Consider the following 22,160-nt stretch of genomic DNA (forward strand, 5'->3'; position numbering starts at 1 on the left):
ATGTGATGGTAGAACTGCTCTACATTGTTTTCTAGGGCAGTTCAAAGTCACCAGGTGCTCCTCGGAATGCACTGTACAGCACTTAGCAACAACAACAATCTTTACTGAAGCAGATTGCCAGTTCTTCCTTTTGTGGAGTCACCAACCTTTTGTCTAGAAGCTATACACTTTACCATTGCATCAGCAGGGGTCCTTGAAAGCACACATAGTGATATAATCATTGTGTTGCCTAAGAAAGACTTCTGGGAAACATAGTTGAGAGCAAGTGCCAGCAAACTACCACCTTACGACTAAATCAGACCGACCACCTGTTTTTGTAAATAAAACTGTATTTAACATAGCCACACTCATTCATTTACTATGATCTATGGCTACTTTCAAGGAGCTCTGGTAGAGTAGTGGTTATGACTTGGGCTGCGAACCTTAAGGTCAGCGGTTCGAAACTACCAGCAGCTCCGTGGGAGAAAGATGAGGCTTTCTACTCCCGTAAAAATTTACACCCTCGGAAACCCTGTACAGGGTCGCTATGGGTCGGAACCGACTCGACGGCACTTAACAACAACAACAACAATGGCTACTTTCACACTACAATGACAGACTGAGTATTTGCAATAGAGACCATATGACCAGCAGAGCCTAAAATATTTACTATCTGGTCCTTTACTGAAAAAGATTGAGGGCTGCTCCCATCTTTAGTAAAGAAAGAAATTGCTGTAATTGACATATTGATAGTCTTCATCAAAACACTTCTAAAGTGGTGGAAAACAATTCACTCTAGGTTTTCTAAAATATTCATTCATGAAACAGACATGTACTGAGCATCAACTATGTTCCAGATACTGTTTTGTAGAAATAGAGAAAGGAACAAAACAGATAAATCCTTTCTTCTGTGATGTTAACACCTATAACCAAAATTCATTTACTTATTCCTCTATATTTAGCCCATGTGTGTTAGGCATTGAATATGGCTCAGCATATACCTTGAAGACCTCCCCATTCAGTCCATTGAAGAGAGCCAAATGTATAAATAAACCACTAGAACACAAGGTGATAGGTGCTTAATGTGTGTTGTTGTTGTTAAGAGCTATCTAGTCAGTTTCAAATAATAGCTACCCTGCCTAAGGTTTAAGAGGAGTGGCTGGTGAATTTGAACCACCGACCTTTCCGTTCAATCCGACCTTGAGGTCCAGTGCTTATCCTACAGTGTCATCTGTGTAGGAGCTAAAAGCAAAGCAAGAAAGGAAAACTTAATTGCAGGGTGGGTGGTGTCACTGAAGGGGCCACGTAGGTATGTAAGCAAAATCTTGAAGAATTCCAGCAGAGGGTCCCATTGAGTTGATTCCAGCTCATAGTGAGAGCGTAAATATAGCCATTTTGAGAACACAACTATTTTGCTTAGCTAAGAGTAAATATAATCAAGCACTGCCTGAAAGCATCTTCTATGTATCCTTGTTTCCTAAATGCATGTTTTGACTATATTAGGTTGGAATGTTAATAATTGCCTGGCTCTGCCTGGAACCTGGTCCCAGTTCTGATAAAGAGTGACCATTTGAACAAACAGGCAACAGGATAGTTCATCATGCCCTCCTTTGAGATGTTTATTGGAACATCATAACCACCTTGTGATGTAGTGGAGTGTTAGAACTATAGCTCCCTTTGTGTGTAGTACGTGATTAACCTTATCAAAGAGCAGTATAAAAAGCTCTTGTAACAAATAGTCAGTGAACTATTGTTTGCTGCAGGTGTTCCTGTAGTCAATTTCCTAAAAATAATAATAAAATATTTTTCTCTTTCTTTGTTTATCTGAAGTATTTATTCATTGGATTCAGTCTCTCCAGGGTATCAGATCCAAGCTTTGGGGTAAGAATAGCGATCCTATAGGACAGAGTACAACTGCCCCATAGGGTTTCCAAGACTGTAATCTTTACAGAAGCAGACTTGCCACATCTTTTCTCCTTGGAGCAGCTGGTGGATTGAACCACTGACCTTTCAATTTGCATCTGAGGGCTTACCCATTGCTCCTTCCAGGGATCCTTCCAGCAGCGGGTAGTGGACTGGCAAAGGCCTGTGTGCCTTAGGTGAAGAAATTAGCTTAAAAAAATAGAAATGTGGACCCAGCTCATTTTCAATTAATAGAATACTCATTAGTGGGTGTTGCTGGGGTGAATCTACACTTGACCCTCGAACAATTTGAACGACAGAGGCCCACTTATAAGCAGATTGTTTTTATAAGCGGATTTGTTACTAATGATGTGGGCTTAAGTGTTGTGAGTATCGCTTAAAAATACCATGTGGCGCTAAACATCTCTGTGTGAGCACTGGATTTTAAGCGAGAGCAGACACTTGGAACACTTGAGCTCACTGCTGTAGCAAGAAGCAAGAGTGGGGGGCAGAAATCCGCATTATAAGTGGGTCCTTGCAGTTCATACCCACATTCTTCAAGGTTCAACTGTAATCTGAGGGCTTGTCTTTAAACTCAATTCTATATATGTTAAGCTTTCTTTCTGTACCCTGACTGTCAAACTCAGAGCTCTTGACCCCTCAGAAACAGCCATACAGTAAAAAAAAAAAATATTATTCTTAAAATTGCAAACCTCATTAGCATATCTTCCCTGCCTGGTTTCCTCACTCCTCTATTAACATTCTGGGGTCATTTCTCAAATAAACCATTGAGACCCAAATCCTTGTCTCTGAGTCTGCTTCTAGGGTAACTTAGCCAGGAACTCAATGTTTCTTTGAGAAAAAGCTCAGGGCATTTGGATTTGAAATTGTTAGGGGAAAAATTTGTTTTCTAGGGAAATATGTATTCATTAGATAGGAAGTTTCTTTGTGCTATTTATGTGCATGTCTAGAATGTGTTTTTCTAAAGAACATGAAAACTGAAGGGCATAGCACTATTAAGGTCAATAGCAGGCACTGGCAGTGCTTAGAATATCACCTCATTTACACTCACCATTTCTACCCGCCTCCTATCCCAAGCACCTATGACTCTGCCAGAGATTTTCTCTGTCCACAAGAGTGTTCCCAGCCCACAGGAAAAGGGCCTAAGTGCTAGTGGATATATATGCCTGAGAGTAGCTCTACTCCAGCTGCCTCACCCCTTGGATAGGGTCGTTTCTGAGGCATGTTCTACACAGTCTCTCATAATCCCCAGTGGAACTGGGCCTCAGTTGTCCACAGTTCCTCATTAGCATATCTTCCCTGCCTGGTTTCCTCACTCCTTTATTAACATTCTGGGGTCATCTCTCAAATAAACCACTGAGACCCAAATCCTTGTCTCTGAGTCTGCTTCTAGGGTAACTTAGCCAGGAACTCAGTGTTTCTTTGTGAAAAAACTCAGGGCATTACTAGTTTACAAGCTCATTAGTCATTCACTCATTCATTCGGGCACCCCAATATATGTAGGTTCTGTGGTAAAGGTCTAAAGATAGCAGAGATAAATAAGACAATGTCCCTAATCTAAAAGTCTACAAAGTCTGCTAAGGCAGTTGGACTCATAAACCACTAAGTTGATCCATTAATATTAGTTACTTGAAAAATGGAGTCCTCGTGTGGACCTGTAGGATAAGCACTGGGCTGCAAGGTTGGTTTGAGCTGCAAGGTCAGTGGTTCAAACTCATGAGTCGCTTCCTCCTCAGAAACCCTATACATGGTTGCTATGAGCCAAACCAACTCAATGGCACTTAACAACACAACTTAAAATATGCTAGTGACTGAATCCAATGATCTCTGCCAAAGGACTACTTGAAATGAGTGTGAACTGTTCAAAGTTTTTCATCAAATTTAGGTCAATGAATTCATAATCTAGAAAAAGGATTTTAGTCTCTCATGAAAGTTATTCATTGTTAAAATAGCTACATTTCGATGTCACTAAAAATGCTTCAAAATATATTTTCCATTTTCTTCCAGAGTGGGTGGGTAAGCTACATTTCTGACAAGCAAATGATGAAAACAGATAACTTATTGTGATTTATTCTATCTGTCCAAAACTTTGGCCTGGTTGAATCCATCCATCAACTCCACTGGACAAAGGTCTGGTGATCTTCTTTGGTAAAAGACGACAACCTGGAAAGCCCTATGGGGCAGTTCTACTCTGCCACACGAGGTTGATATTAGTTGAAGTCTAGTCACTGCACCTAACAACAACAACAACATCTAGCAATATTTGTTTTCTGATGCATTTATTCTAGTTAAATGAATAATGATGACCTATGTTAAAACCAGGGACTCCTAGTATGGCGTTGTAGGATCAGCACTGGACTGTGAATCACAAGGTCGGCAGTTCAAACCCACAAACTGCTCCTCGGAACTGATGGCACTTAACAATGTTGTTGTTGTTGTTATGTGCCGTGGAGTCAGTTCTGACTCATAGCGACCCTGCACAGGGTTTCCAAGGCTGTTAATCTTTACGGAAGCAGAACGCCTCATCTTTCTCCCGCGGAGCAGCTGGTAGTTTCGAACTGCTGACCTTGCGGTTCGCAGCCCGATTCGTAGCCACTACGCTACCAGAGCACCTTGACACTTAACAATAACAATGTTTAAATGAAAATATCTGTCTTCATTCAACATTAACATTAGATACTCCATCCTACAGGTCTTAGCAGAAACTTTCACTCACCCAAATATTCGGTTCCATAATAAGAATACATCAGGGGAAATGGTTTCCTTTTTTTTAAGGCATACTGCTTCCCAGAGTCCAAAATCGCCTGGCAAATTGATTTGATCTGCACTGGAGTCAGCACCTGAGCAAGGAAATCAAGAAGTAGAAAGAAGTCAAAGCAGCGTATTATTTCCTGCTCAGAGACTGGATTTTCTTACTTAAAAAGTCAGCATAGCCCCAGAGGCCTTGTTTCTATGTGATAATGCATTTCGTAAATAAGCTTAGCTGACCATAGATATTTTTTACACCTCTTATCCTCCTTTTGCTGTCACATTTATATAGCCTCTTCAGAAAGTGTGGAAAACACACACCTTTACTGCTATGGGCTATTATAAAATGCAAAGACCACCTTACAGCTGATATGCCATTAGTCCTTGTCATAGGACAAAGAAATTGCTCCAGAAAGAACAAGCGCTCCTAATCACTCAGGCTTAACTAAGCTGTTACTCACCCAGTATGGTGCAGGCGCAGCCCAGACAATGGGCCTTCAATTTGAATCCTTTAGACTGTGCTTATAAAGCCACAATGCTTATGACAAGCTGCTACATGGCAGTCTCACTCGAGCCTTTGCATTCCCTGAATGAAATCCAAGTCCAATAGCACCAAGCCAAACAAACTTCAAGCATCAAAGAGGTAATGGCTAAAATGTAATGACTTGCAGTCTTCCATGTTTTATTTACTCTAGCCGCAGTCTGTCTTGGGAGTGTAGAGATTAAAACGGTCTCAAGCCTATAAAGCTTCATTGCATTTATTAGGATTCTGCTCAGGTTTGCCACGTGTTCTGACTCCTGCCCCTCCTCAGGGCAGATTTCATGCTCTTTGGCACACTTCCTGTATCACCAGACCGGTTTCTCTGGTGTGGCACTTACCACCTGGCATACTGTGTCTATTTCTCTACTATCCGGTCTTTAAGGGCCAGGACTGTGGTATCTCAACATTTAGGTATGTTTGGTGACTAACAGAACCTGAGAGAGCACTTGGTAACTGACAAGTGACTTCCAGGTTATCTGGTTCTAGGAGTCCCTGGGTAGAGCAAATGGTTCACTTATTTGGCTGTTCACCAACAAATTGGAGGTTTGAGTATACCCATAAAAGGTCTGGTGAAAAATCAGCTGTTGAAACTCTTATGGAGCACAGTTCCATTGACACACATGGAGTTGAAAATAATTTGTTCTCAACTAGTAGTGGTTACGAATCGGGCTGCTAATCTCACAGTCAGCAGTTCGAAACTACCAGCTGTTCTGTGGGAGAAAGATGAGGTTTTCTGTTCCCGGAAACCCTGTATAGGGTCACTATGAGTAGGAACCGACTCCACAACACAAAACAACAACAACAACAACAACAGTATGACAAGCAGAGCCCTCCCTCCCTTTCCTCTTTCTTTTATTCCCTCTCTGCTTCCTTCTCTTGCTTCCTTTTACAATTATTTCTTAAATCCCTATTAGATGCCAGCCAATCCTGTTTTAAGTGCTATAGATAGTAAAATGAATATGATAAATAAGACGTCAGCTCTCATGGAGCTAACCCTCCAAAACGGCAGATCTGATAAGGAAAAGCACTGGTCAGGTCGAAAAAGAAAGGAAAACAAAACAAAACAAAAGGTCACCTGAAGTTCAGCCTTGGTTTGGATGAATAAATCTGTGAACAAGGAAAAGTCCATTTAATTTTGGCTTCTTTCCTAAGACTCACACATCCAATTATCCTGTCAGTTCGCTGACGTCAGACCCACTTTACTTTCACTTCATTTTCCATCTCTATTTGCTCTGAACTAATTATGCTGTAACTTTCCATTTTTAAATATTCCTCTTTTTAGTTATCTAAATTTGTCTCTAAGGAGTCCTAGTGATGCAGTAGGATAAGCATTGTACTGCTAACTGCAAGGTCAGCAGTTCAAACCTATCAGTCATTCTGTGGGAGAAACATGAGGCTGTCAGCACCTGAAAAGATGTACAGTCTTGGAAACCCTAAGAAATAATTCTGTTCTCTCCTATAGGGTCGCTATGAATCAAAATTCACTTGATGGCAGTAGGTACATTTGTCTCTTGAGTTTCTTTCTCCTTTCTGTGTAAAAATTCCTGAAGACTCAGTCATTCTGTAGGACCAAGAAGAAAACTCCATTCTGTACATTAGCCTGAACACGTCCTCCTGTTCCAGGAACGTGCTAAATCAGCTCATGCTGCCTTAGAATATCCTTTCACTCCTAGCAACAGCAAGAACTAGATAAAGAATAGACAGGACAACCCAAGGCCAGATGCCAGATGTTTTCCTTATCCTAGCCTAAGAACAAAAGACCACCAGTACGGACCAATTAAACTGTAACATCTCATACTTTGCCAAATGTCAACCAATCCAAATATTGTAAAGCTGAAAAACCTAAGCTTTTTTGAAAACTCTATCAAAACTCCGCTAACAAAGAGCTCAGGGCCTTTCTCCCGAGTCTGCTATGCTGGATACGGAGAAGACCCAGGCTCGAGCTTGAATAAACAACCCTTGTGCACTTGCATCCGTGTCGGCTCCTTGGTGGTCCTTGGGGACCCCGAATTCTGGGCATAACAATTCCATATATTTTCACTTTCATTTCAGGGCCCTCCCTACCTCAGGTCTTTACTTCTCTTGATAGCAAATTTCTTCTAAGAGATTTCTTAGTCTGCATCTATTCAAATTGCTACCAAAAATTTCATCCACTATTAAAAACACCTTTGTCTACACCAACTTACCTTAAATTTATTCTTTTTGTTGTTGATGGTAGATACAATCAAGTAGGCACTGACCCATGGTGACCCTATGCACAACAGAACAAAATACTGCCAGGTCCTGGGCCAAACCCACAATAGTTGTTAACTTGAGCCCATTATTGTTGCCATTGTGCCAATCCATCTCGCTGAGGGTCTTCCTCTTTTTCTCTCACCCTCCACCTTACCAAACATGATATCCTTCTCCAGTGACTGATCTCTCCTAACAATATGTCCAAAGTATGAGAGATGAAGTATAGCCATCCTGGTTTCCAAGGAGCACTCTGGCTATACTTCTTCCAACGCAGTTCTATTTATTCTTTTGGCATCCCATAGTACTTTCAATATTCTTCTCCAACACTATAACTCACTTGTATCAATTCTTCTACAGTCTTCCTTATTCATTGTTCAACTGTCACATACATATGAGGTTATTGAAAATACTATGGCTTGGGTGAGGCGCACCTTAGTCTTCAAACTGATATCTTTGCTCTTCAACACCTTAAAGAGGTCTTGTACAGAGGATTTGCCCAATGCGATACTTCAGTTGATTTCTTGATTGCTGCTTCCATGAGTGTTGATGGTTGATACAAGAAAAATGTAGTTTTGACAAGTTCAATCTTTTCTCCAGATATATATATATATAGATGTTATTTATTGGTCAAGTGGTGAGTATTTTTGTTTTCTTTTCATTGAGATGTAACCCACACCAAAGTAGTATTTTAAGTCTTCTTCGCTTTCATCAAGCAAGGCTGTAATATCTGCATATTGCAGGCTGTTAATGAGGCTTTTCCAATCCTGATGCCATGTTTTTCTTCATATAACCCAGCTTCTAGGATTATTTGCTCAGCATACAGATGGAATAAGTATGATGAAAGAATACAGCCCTGTCTCACACCTTTCCTAATTGTAAACCATTCAGTGTTCCCTTGTTCCATTTGAACAACTACATCTAGGTAAAGGTTTCTCATGAGCACAATTAAGTGTTCTATAATACTCATATTTCAAAATATTGTCCATAGCTTGTCATGATAAAAAGAATCAAATGCCTTTTGCGTAGTGAATAAAGCACAGGTAAATATCTTTACTGAAAATCTTCTGTCATTACTCTCCTATCAAGCATTCCATTCTAGCCCATTCTCAAAACCCTGCTAAGAACCTTGAAGGCATGTACTTAATACATCTCTATCCTGGTTCTTACCACTCATCTATCAGTTTGTCGTACTGTTATGGCTTGTGAGTTGCTGTGATTCTGAAAGCTATGCCACCGGTGTTTTAAATACCAGTGGGGTCACCCATGGTGGACAGGTTTCAGATGAGCTTCCAGACAAAGACAGACTAGGAAGAAAGAGTGACGAACTACTTCCATATATTTAGTCACTGAAAACCTTATGAATAGCAGAGAAACACTGTCAGATATAAGGCCGGAAAATGAGCCCCATCAGGTTGGAAATGCACTCAAAATGTGACTGGGGAAGAGCAGCCTCCTCAAAGTAGAGTTGACTGTAATGACGTGATGGAGTAAAGCTGTGGGAGTAAAGTCTGTGGGACCTTCATTTGGTGATGGGGCACAACTCAAAATGAAGAGAAACAGCTGTAAAAATCCATTAATAATTGGAACATGGAATGTACAAAGTATGAATCTAGGAAAATTGGAAATTGTCAAGAATGAAATGGAACACATAAACATCAATATTTTAGGCATTAGTGAGCTGAAATGGACTAGTATTGGCCATTTTGAATCTGACAATCACATGGTTTACTATGCCATGACAAATTGAAGAAGAATGCTGTTGCATTCATTGTCAAAAAGAACATATCCAGATCAGTCATGAGGTACAATGTTGGATAATATACATGTGTCTACAGAGAAGAAGTTGTGTTGTTGCGCCAGACCCAAGCTGTGGTATTTTCAATAACTTCATGTGCATGCGAAAGCTAGACAGTGAATAAGTAACACCATAGAAGAATTGATGCATTTGAGTTATGGTGTTGGAGGAGACTACTGAAAGTACCATCGGCTGCCAAAAGAACCAACAGATCTGTGTGGGAAGAAGTGCAGCCAGAGTGCTCCTTGGAGGCCAGGATGGCCAAACTTCACCTCTAATATTTCAGAATTATTGTCAGGAGGGACCAGTCACTGGAGAAAAATATCATGTTTGGTAAGGTGGAGGGTCAGAGAAAAAGAGGAAGAGACCTAGCGAGATGGATTGGCAAAGTGGCAACAGCAATGGGCTCAAGCGTGGCAATAACTATGAGATTGGCCCAGGACCAGGCAGTGTTTCATTCTGTTGTGCATAGGGTTGCTATGAGTCGGTACCAGCTTGATGGCACCTAACAACAACAACAGGGAAGAACAGTAAATACCACTATTATTCAAATTTACATACCAACCACTAAAGTCTACCAACTTCTTCAATCTGAAATTGATCAAACATGCAATCGAGATGTATTGCTCATTACTGGTGATGGGAATGCAAAGGTTGGGAACTAAGAGGAAGGATCGTTAGTTGTAAAATATGGCCTTGGTGATCGAAACAATGCTACAGATCACATGATAGAACTCAGAAAAACCAATGATTTGTTCATTTCAAATACCTTCTTTAGACCAGATGGGATACACAGAAATCAAATTGACTACATTTGTAGAAAGAGACGATGGGAAAAAAAGCTCCATATCATCAACCAAAATAAGGCCAGGGGCAGATTGTAGAACAGACCATCAATTACTCATATGCAAATTCAAACTGAAGCTGAAGAAAATGAAAACATGTCCACGAGAGCCAAAATATGATCTTGAATATATCTCACCTGAATTTAGAGATCATCTGAAGAACAGATTTGATACATTAAACACTAAAGACTGAAGACCAGAAGAGTTGTGAGATGACATCAAGAACATCATACAGGAAGAAAACAAAAAATAATTAAGAAAAGAAGAAAGAAGGAAAAGATTAAAATGGATGTTAGAAGAGACACTGAAATTTGCTCTCCAGTGTAGAGATGCTAAAGCAAATGGAAGAAGTGAGGATGTACAAGAGCTGAACAGAAAATCTCAAAGGTCAGCTCAAGAAGACAAAGTCAAATAGTACAATGAAATGTGCAAAGATCTGGAGTCAGATCTTTGAACACGCTCAGCATTTCTCAAGCTGAGGGAACTGAAGAAAAAATTCAAGCCTCGACTTTCATTATTGATTCTCTGGGCAAATTATTGAATGATGCAGAGAGCATCAAGAGAAGATGCAAGGAATATACAGAGTCATTGTACCAAAAGGAAATGGTTGATGTTCAACCATTTCAAGAGGTAGCATATGATCATGAGCCAATGATACTGAAGAAAGAAATCCAAGGTGCATTGAAGGAATTGACAAGGAACAAGTCACCAAGACTTGATGGAATAAAAATTGAAATCTTTCAAGAAAGTGAGGCAGCACAGGAGGCACTCACTTATCTCTGCCAAGAAATTTGAAAGACAACTATCTGGCCAAATGATTCGAAGAGATCCATATGTGTGCCCATTCCAAAGAGAGGTGACTCAACGGAATGTGAAAATCATCCAACAATCTGTTTGATATCCCATGCGAGTAAAGTTTTACTAAAGGTGATACAGAAACAGCTGCAAGCATACATTAACAGAGAACTTCCAGAGGTTCAAGCTGGGTTCAGAAGAGGACGTGGAATGAGGGATATCATTGCTGATGTCCGATGGATCTTGGCTGAAAGCAGAGAATACCAGAACGATATTTATCTGTGCTTTATTGAGTATGCAAAGACTTTCGATTGTATGGATCATGACAAACTTTGGACAACACTGTGAAGTATGAGTTTTCCTGAAAACTTAATTGTACTCGTGAGGAATCTGTACATGGACCAAGAGGCAGCTGTTCAAACAGAACATGGAATCAATGAATGGTTTAAAATTAAGAAAGGTGTGTGACAGGGTTGTATTCTTTCACCATACTTATTCAACCTGTATGCTGAGCAAATAATCCAAGAAGCTGGGCTATAGGAAGAAAAATGTGGCATCAAAATTGGAGGAAGACTCATTAACAATCTGCAATATGCAGATGATACAACTTTGCTTGCTGAAAGTGAAGAGGACTTAAAACATTTACTGATGAAGATCAAAGAATGGATTTCATCTCAATGTAAAGAAAACAAAAATCCTCACCACTGGACCAATAACAAACATTCTTATCAACGGAGAAAAGACTGAAGTTGTCAAGGACTTCTTTCTTTTGGGATCAACTATCAACACTCATGGAAGCAGCAGTCAAGAAATCAAACATTAGGCAAATCTGCTGCCTAATACCATTTTAAAGTGTTGAAGAGCAAAAATGTCAGCTTGAGTACTAAGGTGCGCCTGACCCAAGCCATGGTATTGTCAATAACCTTGTATACATGCGAAAGCTGGACAGTGAATAAGGAAGACAGTAGAAGAATTGATGCTTTTGAGTTATGGTGTTGGAGGAGAATATTTAAAATGCCATGGGCTGCCAAAAGGACCAATAGATCCATTTTGGAAGAAGTGCAGCCAGAGAGCTCCTTGGAGGCCAGGATGGCCAAACTTCGTCTCTCATACTTTGGACATATTGTCAGGAGGGACCAGTCGCTGGAGAAGGATATCATGTTTGGTAAGATGGAGGGTCAGAGAAAAATAGGAAGACCTCCAGCGAGATGGATTGGCAAAGTGGCAGCATCAATGGGCTCAAGCGTGGCAACAACCGTGAGTTTGGTCCAGGACCAGGCAGTGTTTCGTTCTGCTGTGTATAAGGTCACTATGAGTCAGTAGCAACTTGATGGCACCTAACAACAACATCCTGGTTCCATCAATTTTTTTGGAGGGACTGTACAAGAGTAAATCAAAAGTATTGCTGGTGGGGTTCCAATTTTTAGATGCATGGGTTTATTCCAAACAAAATGTGTTTAATCATGTCTCTGAGATTAGCAGATGGTTGCATACAAGTTGCCTCAGTAATATACTTGTTTTAGTATCATTGGAATATCTTCTAAAAAGGTCCAATGAAAGTAGTAGCTTTCAAGAGGATCTGCTGGGTCAGTTAAATTTAAAGCAGAGAAGTCAGCTTGGAAGATCATGGAGACTGTTATTTTTGGATTTCCAAAGGAGTAATCTTGATATGTTTTCTAGAAGGACACAGGATGATCACAAGGGCTTACTGTGAAGAAGTTTTAAGAAAATGGAAAACTGCATTGGTGAGATAAAGGCCAGGAAAGTTGTGTCAAGGAGTTTTTCCCACCATGACAATGCACCTGTTCATTCTTTGAGGGTAGCAAGTGTTGTCTAAAAGGATTTCCAGCGGACATTTTATACAATCCACCCTACAGCCCTGATCTTGCCCAAACTCAAAGAACATCTATTTTAAAAGAACACAATTGAGTTCCTCAGGATGCCAAAAGTGATGTTTTGATGTGGTGTAAATTGAAGAGCACAGAATTCTTCAGTGGAGGGTCAGAGAGATGAAAGGACCACCTTCAGAATTGTATAGACCTAGATGGAAGATATGTTAAGAAACAATAACTTCACATTTTGATATTTTGGTTATTAAAGTTTTCTATGATTTTATAGCATACTTTGGGACTTACCCTTGTATCTTGCTTTTTGACTAGATTTAGGTCCCATCTGCCCAATACTGATCATGAATGCACATGATAGAGGCAGCTTTTGTGATATGAAAAGGACATTGAATTGTCAGGATTATGATATTTGAATTACTAAAATTCTCTATTTGGCTTTGGTGTCTACAAGTGAAAATTAGCTCATTATTTTCTCAGTTTATCATCTATTCTTGCATTCTCTCTCTCTCTGAGTATGTGTTTGCATGCTTGTTTCTAAACTAGAAAAAAATTAAAATCAACTTATATGTGGTTCCCATCCCCTTTTGTAACATCTCTCACCCTTAGAATAGGGAATACATTTACAAGATATTATTTCAAAACATCCCCTGGTCATGCATCATGTCTGGGTGGTTTCTGGTTTCCTCTTATCTCTCAGAAACACCGTGAAAAACAAAGAGAAACTGGTGCTTGTTTGGCTGGATAGAGACCAGTTTTGCTTGCAATTCTTTATCTCTGGGAACAGACAAGACCTACCCTTGGGTTTATTGATCAGCATATAAAAACCAAAAAAAAAAAAAACAAGTATGGGGAGTGGTGGGGAGTGAGGAAGAATGTGCTCTTTTTTCTCCCCAGGAACAAACAATACAGAAATGAGAAAGGGGCTTAGAAAGGAGCTCATTTTTCTCCTGAGGAACGGCAGGTAGATTTGAAATGCCAGCCTGTGGTGGTCTGGTCTGAATGAAATGCTGTTAGTTGGATTGATTCCCTTCATTGATCCTCAACTAGTGCTGTTTGTTGTGAAATATTCCTACTGGACTGGCTTCTCGATATGAAAAAACAAGCGAACAATAAAGTACATGTTCTGCTTCTTGGCCTTACCTGAATGTATTGGTGGAGGAGAGATGACTTTCATTAAGAAAGTGAATGCAATGGGCCCAATGACAGGACACTTGTCTTCCTACAGACCTCTTCCCAGGGCTGTCTTGCCCACAGCCCCTCTGAAGTGGCAGTGTAGCTAGTTATAGTTCTTTCTCTAAGCATCAAACACTCAAACTGGCCCCTCCCCCATTAATACTGAACACAAAGGCACTGTAGGATAAGCACTGGACTGTGAACCACAAGGTCCACCGTTCAATCCACCAGCTGCTCCTCAGAAACCCTATACACGATGCCTATAAGTTGGAACCGACTCAACAGCACTGAACAACAACAAAGCATGCTCTGCCAAACAAATTCCCCTTCTCATGAATTTGAAATGTATGTTAAGATTTTAAAAATGAAGCTGCTGATAATAATGTGTAATGTAAAAAGCAGGTCAGGAGGTAGAGCCCATGCACTAGCTGAGGGTAAGAGGGTATAGAAAGTGGAAGTAAGTTAGTTGAAGCCTTGAGGGAGAAGGACAGAGTAAACCACTCAATAGTGAGAAGAGGCTGCAGCAGGCACGCAATGTGAAGCAATGACAGAGAAAGTTAGCTGGTTCTTTCTCATTGTTGTTAGTTGCCATGGATTTGACTCTGATTCAGGGCAATGGTACGTCCAGTACAGTGAAACATTGCCTGATCCTGTCTCATTCTCACAATCACCAATATGTTCATGTTCATTGTTGCATCTATTGTTTCAGTTCATGTCACCCTGTCAGGCCCTCTATGTGACCAAACATGATGTCTTCCTCCAGCAACTGATCTCTCTTGATGGTGTGTCCAAGACAGGCAAGTTGGACAAGGTTCTGTTCTGATTCATAAGGTTTCCATTGGCTAATTTTCAAAAGTAGATCATCAGGCTTTTCTTCCTAGTCTGGAAAGTTCACTGAGCCCACCATTTAGCGCAGACCTTGCTACTACTGAACATACGGGTGACAAAGCTCCCCAGCATCATAGCAACACACAAGTCACCAGTGTGACAAAATGACAGACAGGTGGTAGATCTGGTCCTTCTAGTTCCCTTAGTTATTAACAGATTTAAGGCTACTGCTTCAATTCCTGACCATGTTTCCATACAATACCTGCCACCATTTCCTTGTCCCCACCTTTTTCTTAGCCTCTTGGAAAAGTCTTAATGTCCCTAAAATAACCTAATAGGTTCTTGTTGTTGTTGTTATGTGCCGTAGAGTCGGTTCCAACTCATAGCGACCTGTACAGAGTTTCCAAGGCTGTAAATCTTTACAGGAGCAGAAAGCCTCATGTTTCTCCCACGGAACAGCTGGTAGTTTCGAACTGATGACCGCAAAGTTAGCAGCCTGATTTGTAACCACTACGCTACCAGAGCTCCTTAGGCAGCAATATAAAGTCAACCCTTTCATTTTTTACTTCTCTCACCCCTCAAAAAAGGACATCTTTGCTATTTACCATAATAGATCATAACTTCTCCTTTCCGCCAATAACAAAGACATTCGTACTTAAAGTACATGATAGGAATCCTTGTCTTGAGTTGTCTGTTGTCAACCTCTGTCCTTAGCACATTTGAAACATCAGTTATTTGAGAGATGTCTGCTCCTCAGAGTGGTCAGCATCACCTGCGAGCTTGTTAGAAATGCAGATTCCCATGCCCCACCTCATATCTACTGAATCATAGTCTACATCTTAAGAAGATCATCAGGTGATTTGCATATATGTGAAAGTTTGAGAATCGCTTTTTTTTTGTATCTAGTAATAAAAGCAGTTTATTGAATATGGTATAGCATGAACACATTTGTGTTGGCGGGGGAAAGGCAGAAAGGCTGTATGTGTATGGATACCTACATATCTAAAGGCAGAGGAAAACAAACAAAGAATAAAGCTTACCTAAAAACAAACAAACAAAAACCAACAAGAAAATATTAACAGTATTTGCCTCTGGAAAAGGGGATGGGTTTGAAGGGGCATGTAGTGAATAAAGCAGTCACTTTTAATTATTTTTGAAACATAATATCCTGCATTATTTTTAAAAATTAATATAAAAAATAGATTTCTGTTATGCTGGGCTCAGCTCTATTTTAACTAGTTATTAATATTTGAAGTCCTGGTGTTGTACTGCAGGAATGGACGGCTAACCACAAGGTCGGTGGTTCAAACTCAACAGCTACTCCTCAAAAACTCTATACAGGGTCATTATGAGTTGAAACTGCCTCAACAGAACTTAACAACAACAAAAATATTAGCAAATTCCAAGATCACACACAAATGAAAATATTCCACTCATAGTATTAACATTTTGTATATAAATGCACTGTGCATCTTTCATTTGTGTGTGATCATGGAATTTGCTAATATTTTTGTTGTTGTTAATTTAAGTTCTGTTGAGTCAGTTTCAACTCATAATGACCCTGTATAGAGTTTTTGAGGAGTAGCTGTTGGGTTTGAACCAATGACCTTGTGGATAGCCGTCCATTCCTATAGGAGCTCTGGTAGTGTAGTGGTTACGAATCGGGCTGCGAACCATAAGGTCAGTGGTTCGAAACTACCAGCCACTCCGCAGGAGAAAGATGAGGCTTTCTACTCCCGTAAAGATTTACACCCTTGGAAACCCTGTACAGGGTCGCTATGGATCAGAATCGACTCGACGGCACTTAACAACAACAACAAATGTGATGTTGTAGAATAAGCACTGTGGGTTAGTGCACTGGAATGTAAAGTTGGTTTGAACTGCAAGGTCGGTGGTTCAAGCTCACCAGCCATTCCTTGGAAACCCTATATAGGGTCTCTATGGGTCAGAACCAACTCAATGGCACTTAACAACAACAACAACAATATTTCTACAGTGGGAATAAAAATAATTTCCTAAAGTCATGGATGGGATCAATCAACTTCCTGAAATCCAAGCCAGTTCCCACATTCCAATCCTCTGAGCATAGTGCCTACAGTATGAGACTGGACAGAACAGAGTTCAGTTGAGCTCAACTCAGGAAGACATTGCTGAGAGCCTGGCATAGGCCACACTGTGTGCTAGATAATACGCCTGCAGAGCAGATTCAGGTGAAGTGACCATCTTCAAGAAACTCACATGTGAAGAGGCTAATAATAAAATCAGTAAGACCACCAGCACTTAAATTGTGGCAGGCCCTATTCTAAGTATTTCTTCTTTTTTTTTCTTTTTTAAGTTTGTACTGTGGATTGAGTGAAAGTTTCACAAGGCAGATCATCAGTTTTACATTCAACAAACCATACACCTTGTTTCATTACAATGGAGAATCACTTATTTTAAAAAGTCCCCATGGATCTTTTAAATTCTTTATACATTTTCCAATTTTAGGTTAGATCCAAACAACACTAGTTTTTCACCAATTAGTTTTGTTTTCCAAGTATGATTACATCACGTCCTTGGCTTCTATATGAAGAAAAGGTTGATGGAAGAAACAGACAAATTTTTGCAAAACTGCTATGGAAGATACTGTCCAGTTTTCCAATGCTTCTATGAATATATAAAGACACAAATGGTAAGCTAGAGCTCACCTAACAAATTGCTAAACTTTTTTTATTGTCTACTGGTAGCGTAGTGGTTACGAATCAGGCTGCAAACTGCAAGGTCAGCAGTTCGAAACTACCAGCTGTTCCGCGGTAGAAAGATGAGGCTTTCTGCTCCCGTAAAGATTTACAGCCTCGGAAACCCTGTACAGGGTCGCTATGAGTCGGAACCAACTCCATGGCACTTAGCAACAACAATAGAGAACAGAGTGTTTCAGTTTAGTCTTGGGTGCCAGGAAGCAGGTTAATTCCTGCATTTACTGTAGTAACTTCTTTAGCCTTGGGGTTCCATTGTAACCAATTTTCTTTCCAGGTCGTAATCACTGGTGGAATAAGTTAATGATTTCACTATATTCATGCATTTTAATGGCAAATCACCTCAAGTACTTTTTTGGAGGTAGGTAAAACAAAAGTAAAGATTTTAAAATCATGGATAATAGGGATCTTGAAGTAGCAATTTAGTGAATATGAACTATTGACGTCAAACTATAGATCTCAACCTGGCCTAACAGCCAATCTTTGAGGAGTCTGAAACAACTACCAGAAGATTCCAGGTCTGGCTCAGCCACCACCACCTTTATCAAGTAGTAGTTCCAAATGCCCTGAGTCTCTTTGCATAGAAAGCAGGAAATCACTCCAATATTAAACTAAACATGTACATTACATAACAGTGTAAGAATTGATGCTAACTTAGATGTTTGCACTCAGCAATTAATTTCACCCCAATTCTTTGTACCACCATTCTGGTAGTAGTAAAGGCTTCTGCTTAGAAAAAGAAATAAGCCATTTGATTACCCAAGAACTTCAAATTGGCTTCTGATACCGTTAAACAATATTTTTGAAGAAAAAAGGCTCTTGAGTTGTTAGAGTCTTTGTATTTTCAGTACTTAATGTTGACACTATAATAAATAAACTTGTAGAGTCAGGATATAGAGAAGAAAGACTTGACCTGGAAAAGAAACCAAGAAGTCAAAAGTCGGTGTGGAGTTCCAATTCTTAAGAAAGATACTATAGTTCACTGGAAAAGTTTGAGGATCTACAAGTAGTAAGGATGTGTGATCCCTCTTGTATAGAACTCAAGAAAATGTCACACTCAACTATGTGTCCCTTGCCTCAGAGGCTAAGGTCAGTCAAAGAGAGATGAAAGAGACTGAGACAATGCTGAGTTTCTGGTGGGCAAGAGGGTAGAACAGAAAAGCATGCCATGACCCCAACTATATATATATAAATTAGTTCCAGTACAAATTATTTCAAGTTTTCAAATAAAAAAAAATTAGAGTTTTTTTGTTTTTATTTTTTTGAGGGTGGATACAAAGTCAATTTTGTACAATTTAAAATGGATTTGATTTTTACATTTGATGTTTCAGAGTTGTGGTTTGGTTGAAAACCACTCTCCATCTTGAGAAAGATGGTAAATTGGGTTGGCAACAAGGAAAGGTTATAGGAAAGAAGCAGGTCTTTCAGAACATCCCTGAATTAGGTGGAGATCTTCTTAAGGGCTGAGAAATAAGAAACGAATAGGAACTGCTTAGAGTCAAAACACTGTGCAAAGAGAAAGCAATACAGAGGCCTAAGATACTTAAGGTGAAATTTTTTAACAATTCAGTCACTTAATGTTTCATATTATGTGCAAACTTGTACTAGGACTTCAATGGACACATAATCTTAATAATGAGACTAAAGTAAACACGTGGATTATTCCAATAATGAAACACTCAACATACGCTTGAAGTATAAAAGCAGAGACTTATTGGAGTAAGGTGGAAGGAGTAAATATTGGAGGATTCACACAGGATGCAGGATCTGAGTTGAGTTTTGAAGGACAAGTAGGAAATTGATAAATTAAAGCAGGAAGATTTTGTTGTTGTTGTTAGCTGCCATGGAATAGGTACCAACCCATAGTGACCTTATGCACAGCAGAATGAAACACTGCCTGATCCAGGGCCCATCTCACTACTGTTGCCACACTTGACTCCATCGATGCTGCCACTTGGCCATTCCATCTCGTTGTGGGTCTTTCTCTTTTTCTCTGACCCTCCACCTTGTTGTGAAGTGCCGTCGAGTTGGTTCCAACCCATAGCGACCCTGCATAGTGTTTCCAAGGAGCGACTGGTGAGCTTGAACCACCGAGCTTGTAGTTCAAACGGCTTTGCAGTCTGGCGCATTAACTCACAGCACCACACCACCTTACCAAACATAATATCCTTCTCCAGAGACTGGTCCCTCCTGAAGTATGAGAGACAAAGTTTGGCCATCTTGGTCTCCAAGGAGCATTCTGGCTGCACTTCTTCCAAAACAGATCTCTTGGTTCTTCTGGCAGCCCATGGCACTTTCAATATTTTCCTCCAACACCATAACTCAAAAGCATCAATTCTATGGTCTTCCTTATTCACTGTCCAGCTTTCGCATGCATATGAGGTTATTAAAAATACCATGACTTGGATCACCCGCACCTTAGTCCTCAAGCTGACGTCTTTGCTCTTCAACACTTTAAAAAGGTCTTGTGCAGCAGATTTGCCTAATGCAATATGTCATTTGATTTCTTGACTGCTGGTTCCGTGAGTGTTGATAATTGATCCAAGAAGAATGAAGTCCTTGACAACTTCAATCTTTTCTCCGTTGATAAGAATACTGTTTACTGGTCCAGTGGTGAGGATTTTTGTTTTCTTTACATTGAGATGTAATCCATACCGAAGACTGTGCTCTTTGATTTTCATCAGTGAAATGTATTAAGTCCTCTTCACTTTCAGGAAACAAGGCTGTATCATCTGCATATTGCAGATTGTTCATGAGTCATTCAATCCTGATACCACATTTTTCTTCATAGAACTGAGCTTCTTGGATTATTTGCTCGGCATACAGGTTGAATAAGTATGGTGAAAGAATACAACCTTGTCGTGCACCTTTCTTATTTTAAACCATTCAGTGTTCCCATTTCTGTTCAAACAACTGCCTCTTGGTCCAGGTACAGATTCCTCATGAGCACAATTAAGTGTTCCGGAATACTCATACTTCGCAATGTTTGTGCATAGCTTGTCATGATCCACACAATCAAAAGCCTTTGCGTAGTCAATAAAACACACATATCTTTCTGATATTCTCTGCTTTCAGCCAAGATCCATCGGACATCAGCAAAGATATCCCTCATTCCACTACCTCTTTTGAATCTGGCTTGAACCTCTGGAAGTTCTCTGTCAATGTATAATTGTAGCCGTTTCTGTATTACCCTTAGTAAAACTTTTACTCGCATGGGATATCAAAGAGATTGTCTGATGATTTCCACATTCCGTTGGGTCACCTCTCTTTGGAATGGGCACAAATACGGAGCTCTTCCAATCAGTCAGCCAGATAGTTGTCTTCCAAATTTTTTGGCAGAGATGAGTGAGTGCCTCCAGTGACACCTCACTTTCTTGAAATATTTCAATTTTTATTCCATCAATGCCTGGTGCCTTGTTCTTTGCCAAATTCCTTCAATGCACCTTGGACTTCCCCCTTCAATATCATTGGCTCTTGATCATATGCCACCTCTTGAAATGGTTGAACATTAACCATTTCCTTTTGGTGCAGTGACTCTTTGTATTCCATTCATCTTTTCTTGATGCTTTCTGTATCATTCAATAATTTGCCCAGAGAATCTTTCAATAACGAAAGTCGAGTCTTGAATTTTTGCTTCAGTTCCCTCAGCTTGATAAATGCTGAGTGTGTTCTTCCATTTTGGTTTTCTGATTCCAGATCTTTGCACATTTTGTTGTAATATTTGGTTTTATCTTCTCAGCTGATCTTTGAAATTTTCTGTTCCGCTCTTGTACATCCTCATTTCTTCCATTTGCTTTAGCATCTCTATGCTGGATAGCAAGTTTCAGTGTCCCTTCTGACATCCATTTTGATCTTTTCCTTATTTCTTGTCTTCTCAATGACTTTTTGCTTTCTTCATGGATCATGTTCTTGATGTCATCCCACAATTCTTCTGGTCTTCAGTCTTTAGTGTTTAATGTATCAAATCTGTTCTTCAGATGACCTCTAAATTCATGTGGGATATATTCAAAGTCATATTTTGGCTCTTGTGGACTTGTTTTCATTTTCTTCAGTTCACTTTGAATTTGCATACGAGTAATTGATAGTCTGTTCCACAGTCTGCCCCTGGCCTTGTTTTCACTGTGAAATGGAGCTTTTCCATCATCTCTTTCCGCAGATGTAGTCAATTTGATTTCTATGTATTCCATCTGGCAAGGTCCATGTGTATAGTCGTCTCTTTTTAAAAATGTTTTCTTGTGAATTATGTGGATAACATTAGTTTTACATTCATCCTATTGTATATCGTTTCAATGCCATGGTTACAATCCCCTCCAGGCATCATCAACCAACCAAAGGGTATACCCTACAAGCCTGCCCCCCAGCCGTCAGCACACAGCCCCTCTCACTCTCTGGGTCTAAAGTCCAGCTGCTCCATCTCTCCATGTCATCGTCTCTGCCTCCATCTCTGGCATCACTGCTTCTCTGGGTAGGGTCCCACTCTCTGTTCTTCTCCCTTGATGGTCCCAGGGACCTCCACTCCTAGACTGCAAAATTAATCACTCCCCTCCTTGCTACAAAACATTTAGCTTTACATTTCCAACCCTCACAATCAGTCCTTATAACAACTATTCCCTATTGTATCACAAGAGACCTACCCGCATTTCCTTTAATCAGGGCCGCCTAGACAGATTGGCTACAACTCAGTGGAGATTCTACCTTCCTCCACGCCCTCTGGAT

The 22,160-nt window shown here is 40.1% G+C and overlaps 1 protein-coding gene across 1 annotated transcript in view; it reads right to left on the minus strand.

Annotated features, from left to right (window-relative positions):
* Nucleotides 1-22,160, minus strand: part of LANCL3 (LanC lantibiotic synthetase component C-like 3 (bacterial)) — a 169,632-nt gene that overhangs the window by 22,500 nt on the left and 124,972 nt on the right. Inside the window, exon 2 of the mRNA XM_006864281.1 lies at nt 4,619-4,742. Coding sequence (XP_006864343.1) covers nt 4,619-4,742 — 124 coding nt within the window. The remainder of the gene's footprint in view (nt 1-4,618; nt 4,743-22,160) is intronic.

This window comes from Chrysochloris asiatica, unplaced genomic scaffold, assembly GCF_000296735.1.
Source record: "Chrysochloris asiatica unplaced genomic scaffold, ChrAsi1.0 scaffold00062, whole genome shotgun sequence".
In the NCBI taxonomy this organism is placed as follows: Eukaryota; Metazoa; Chordata; class Mammalia; order Afrosoricida; family Chrysochloridae; genus Chrysochloris; species Chrysochloris asiatica.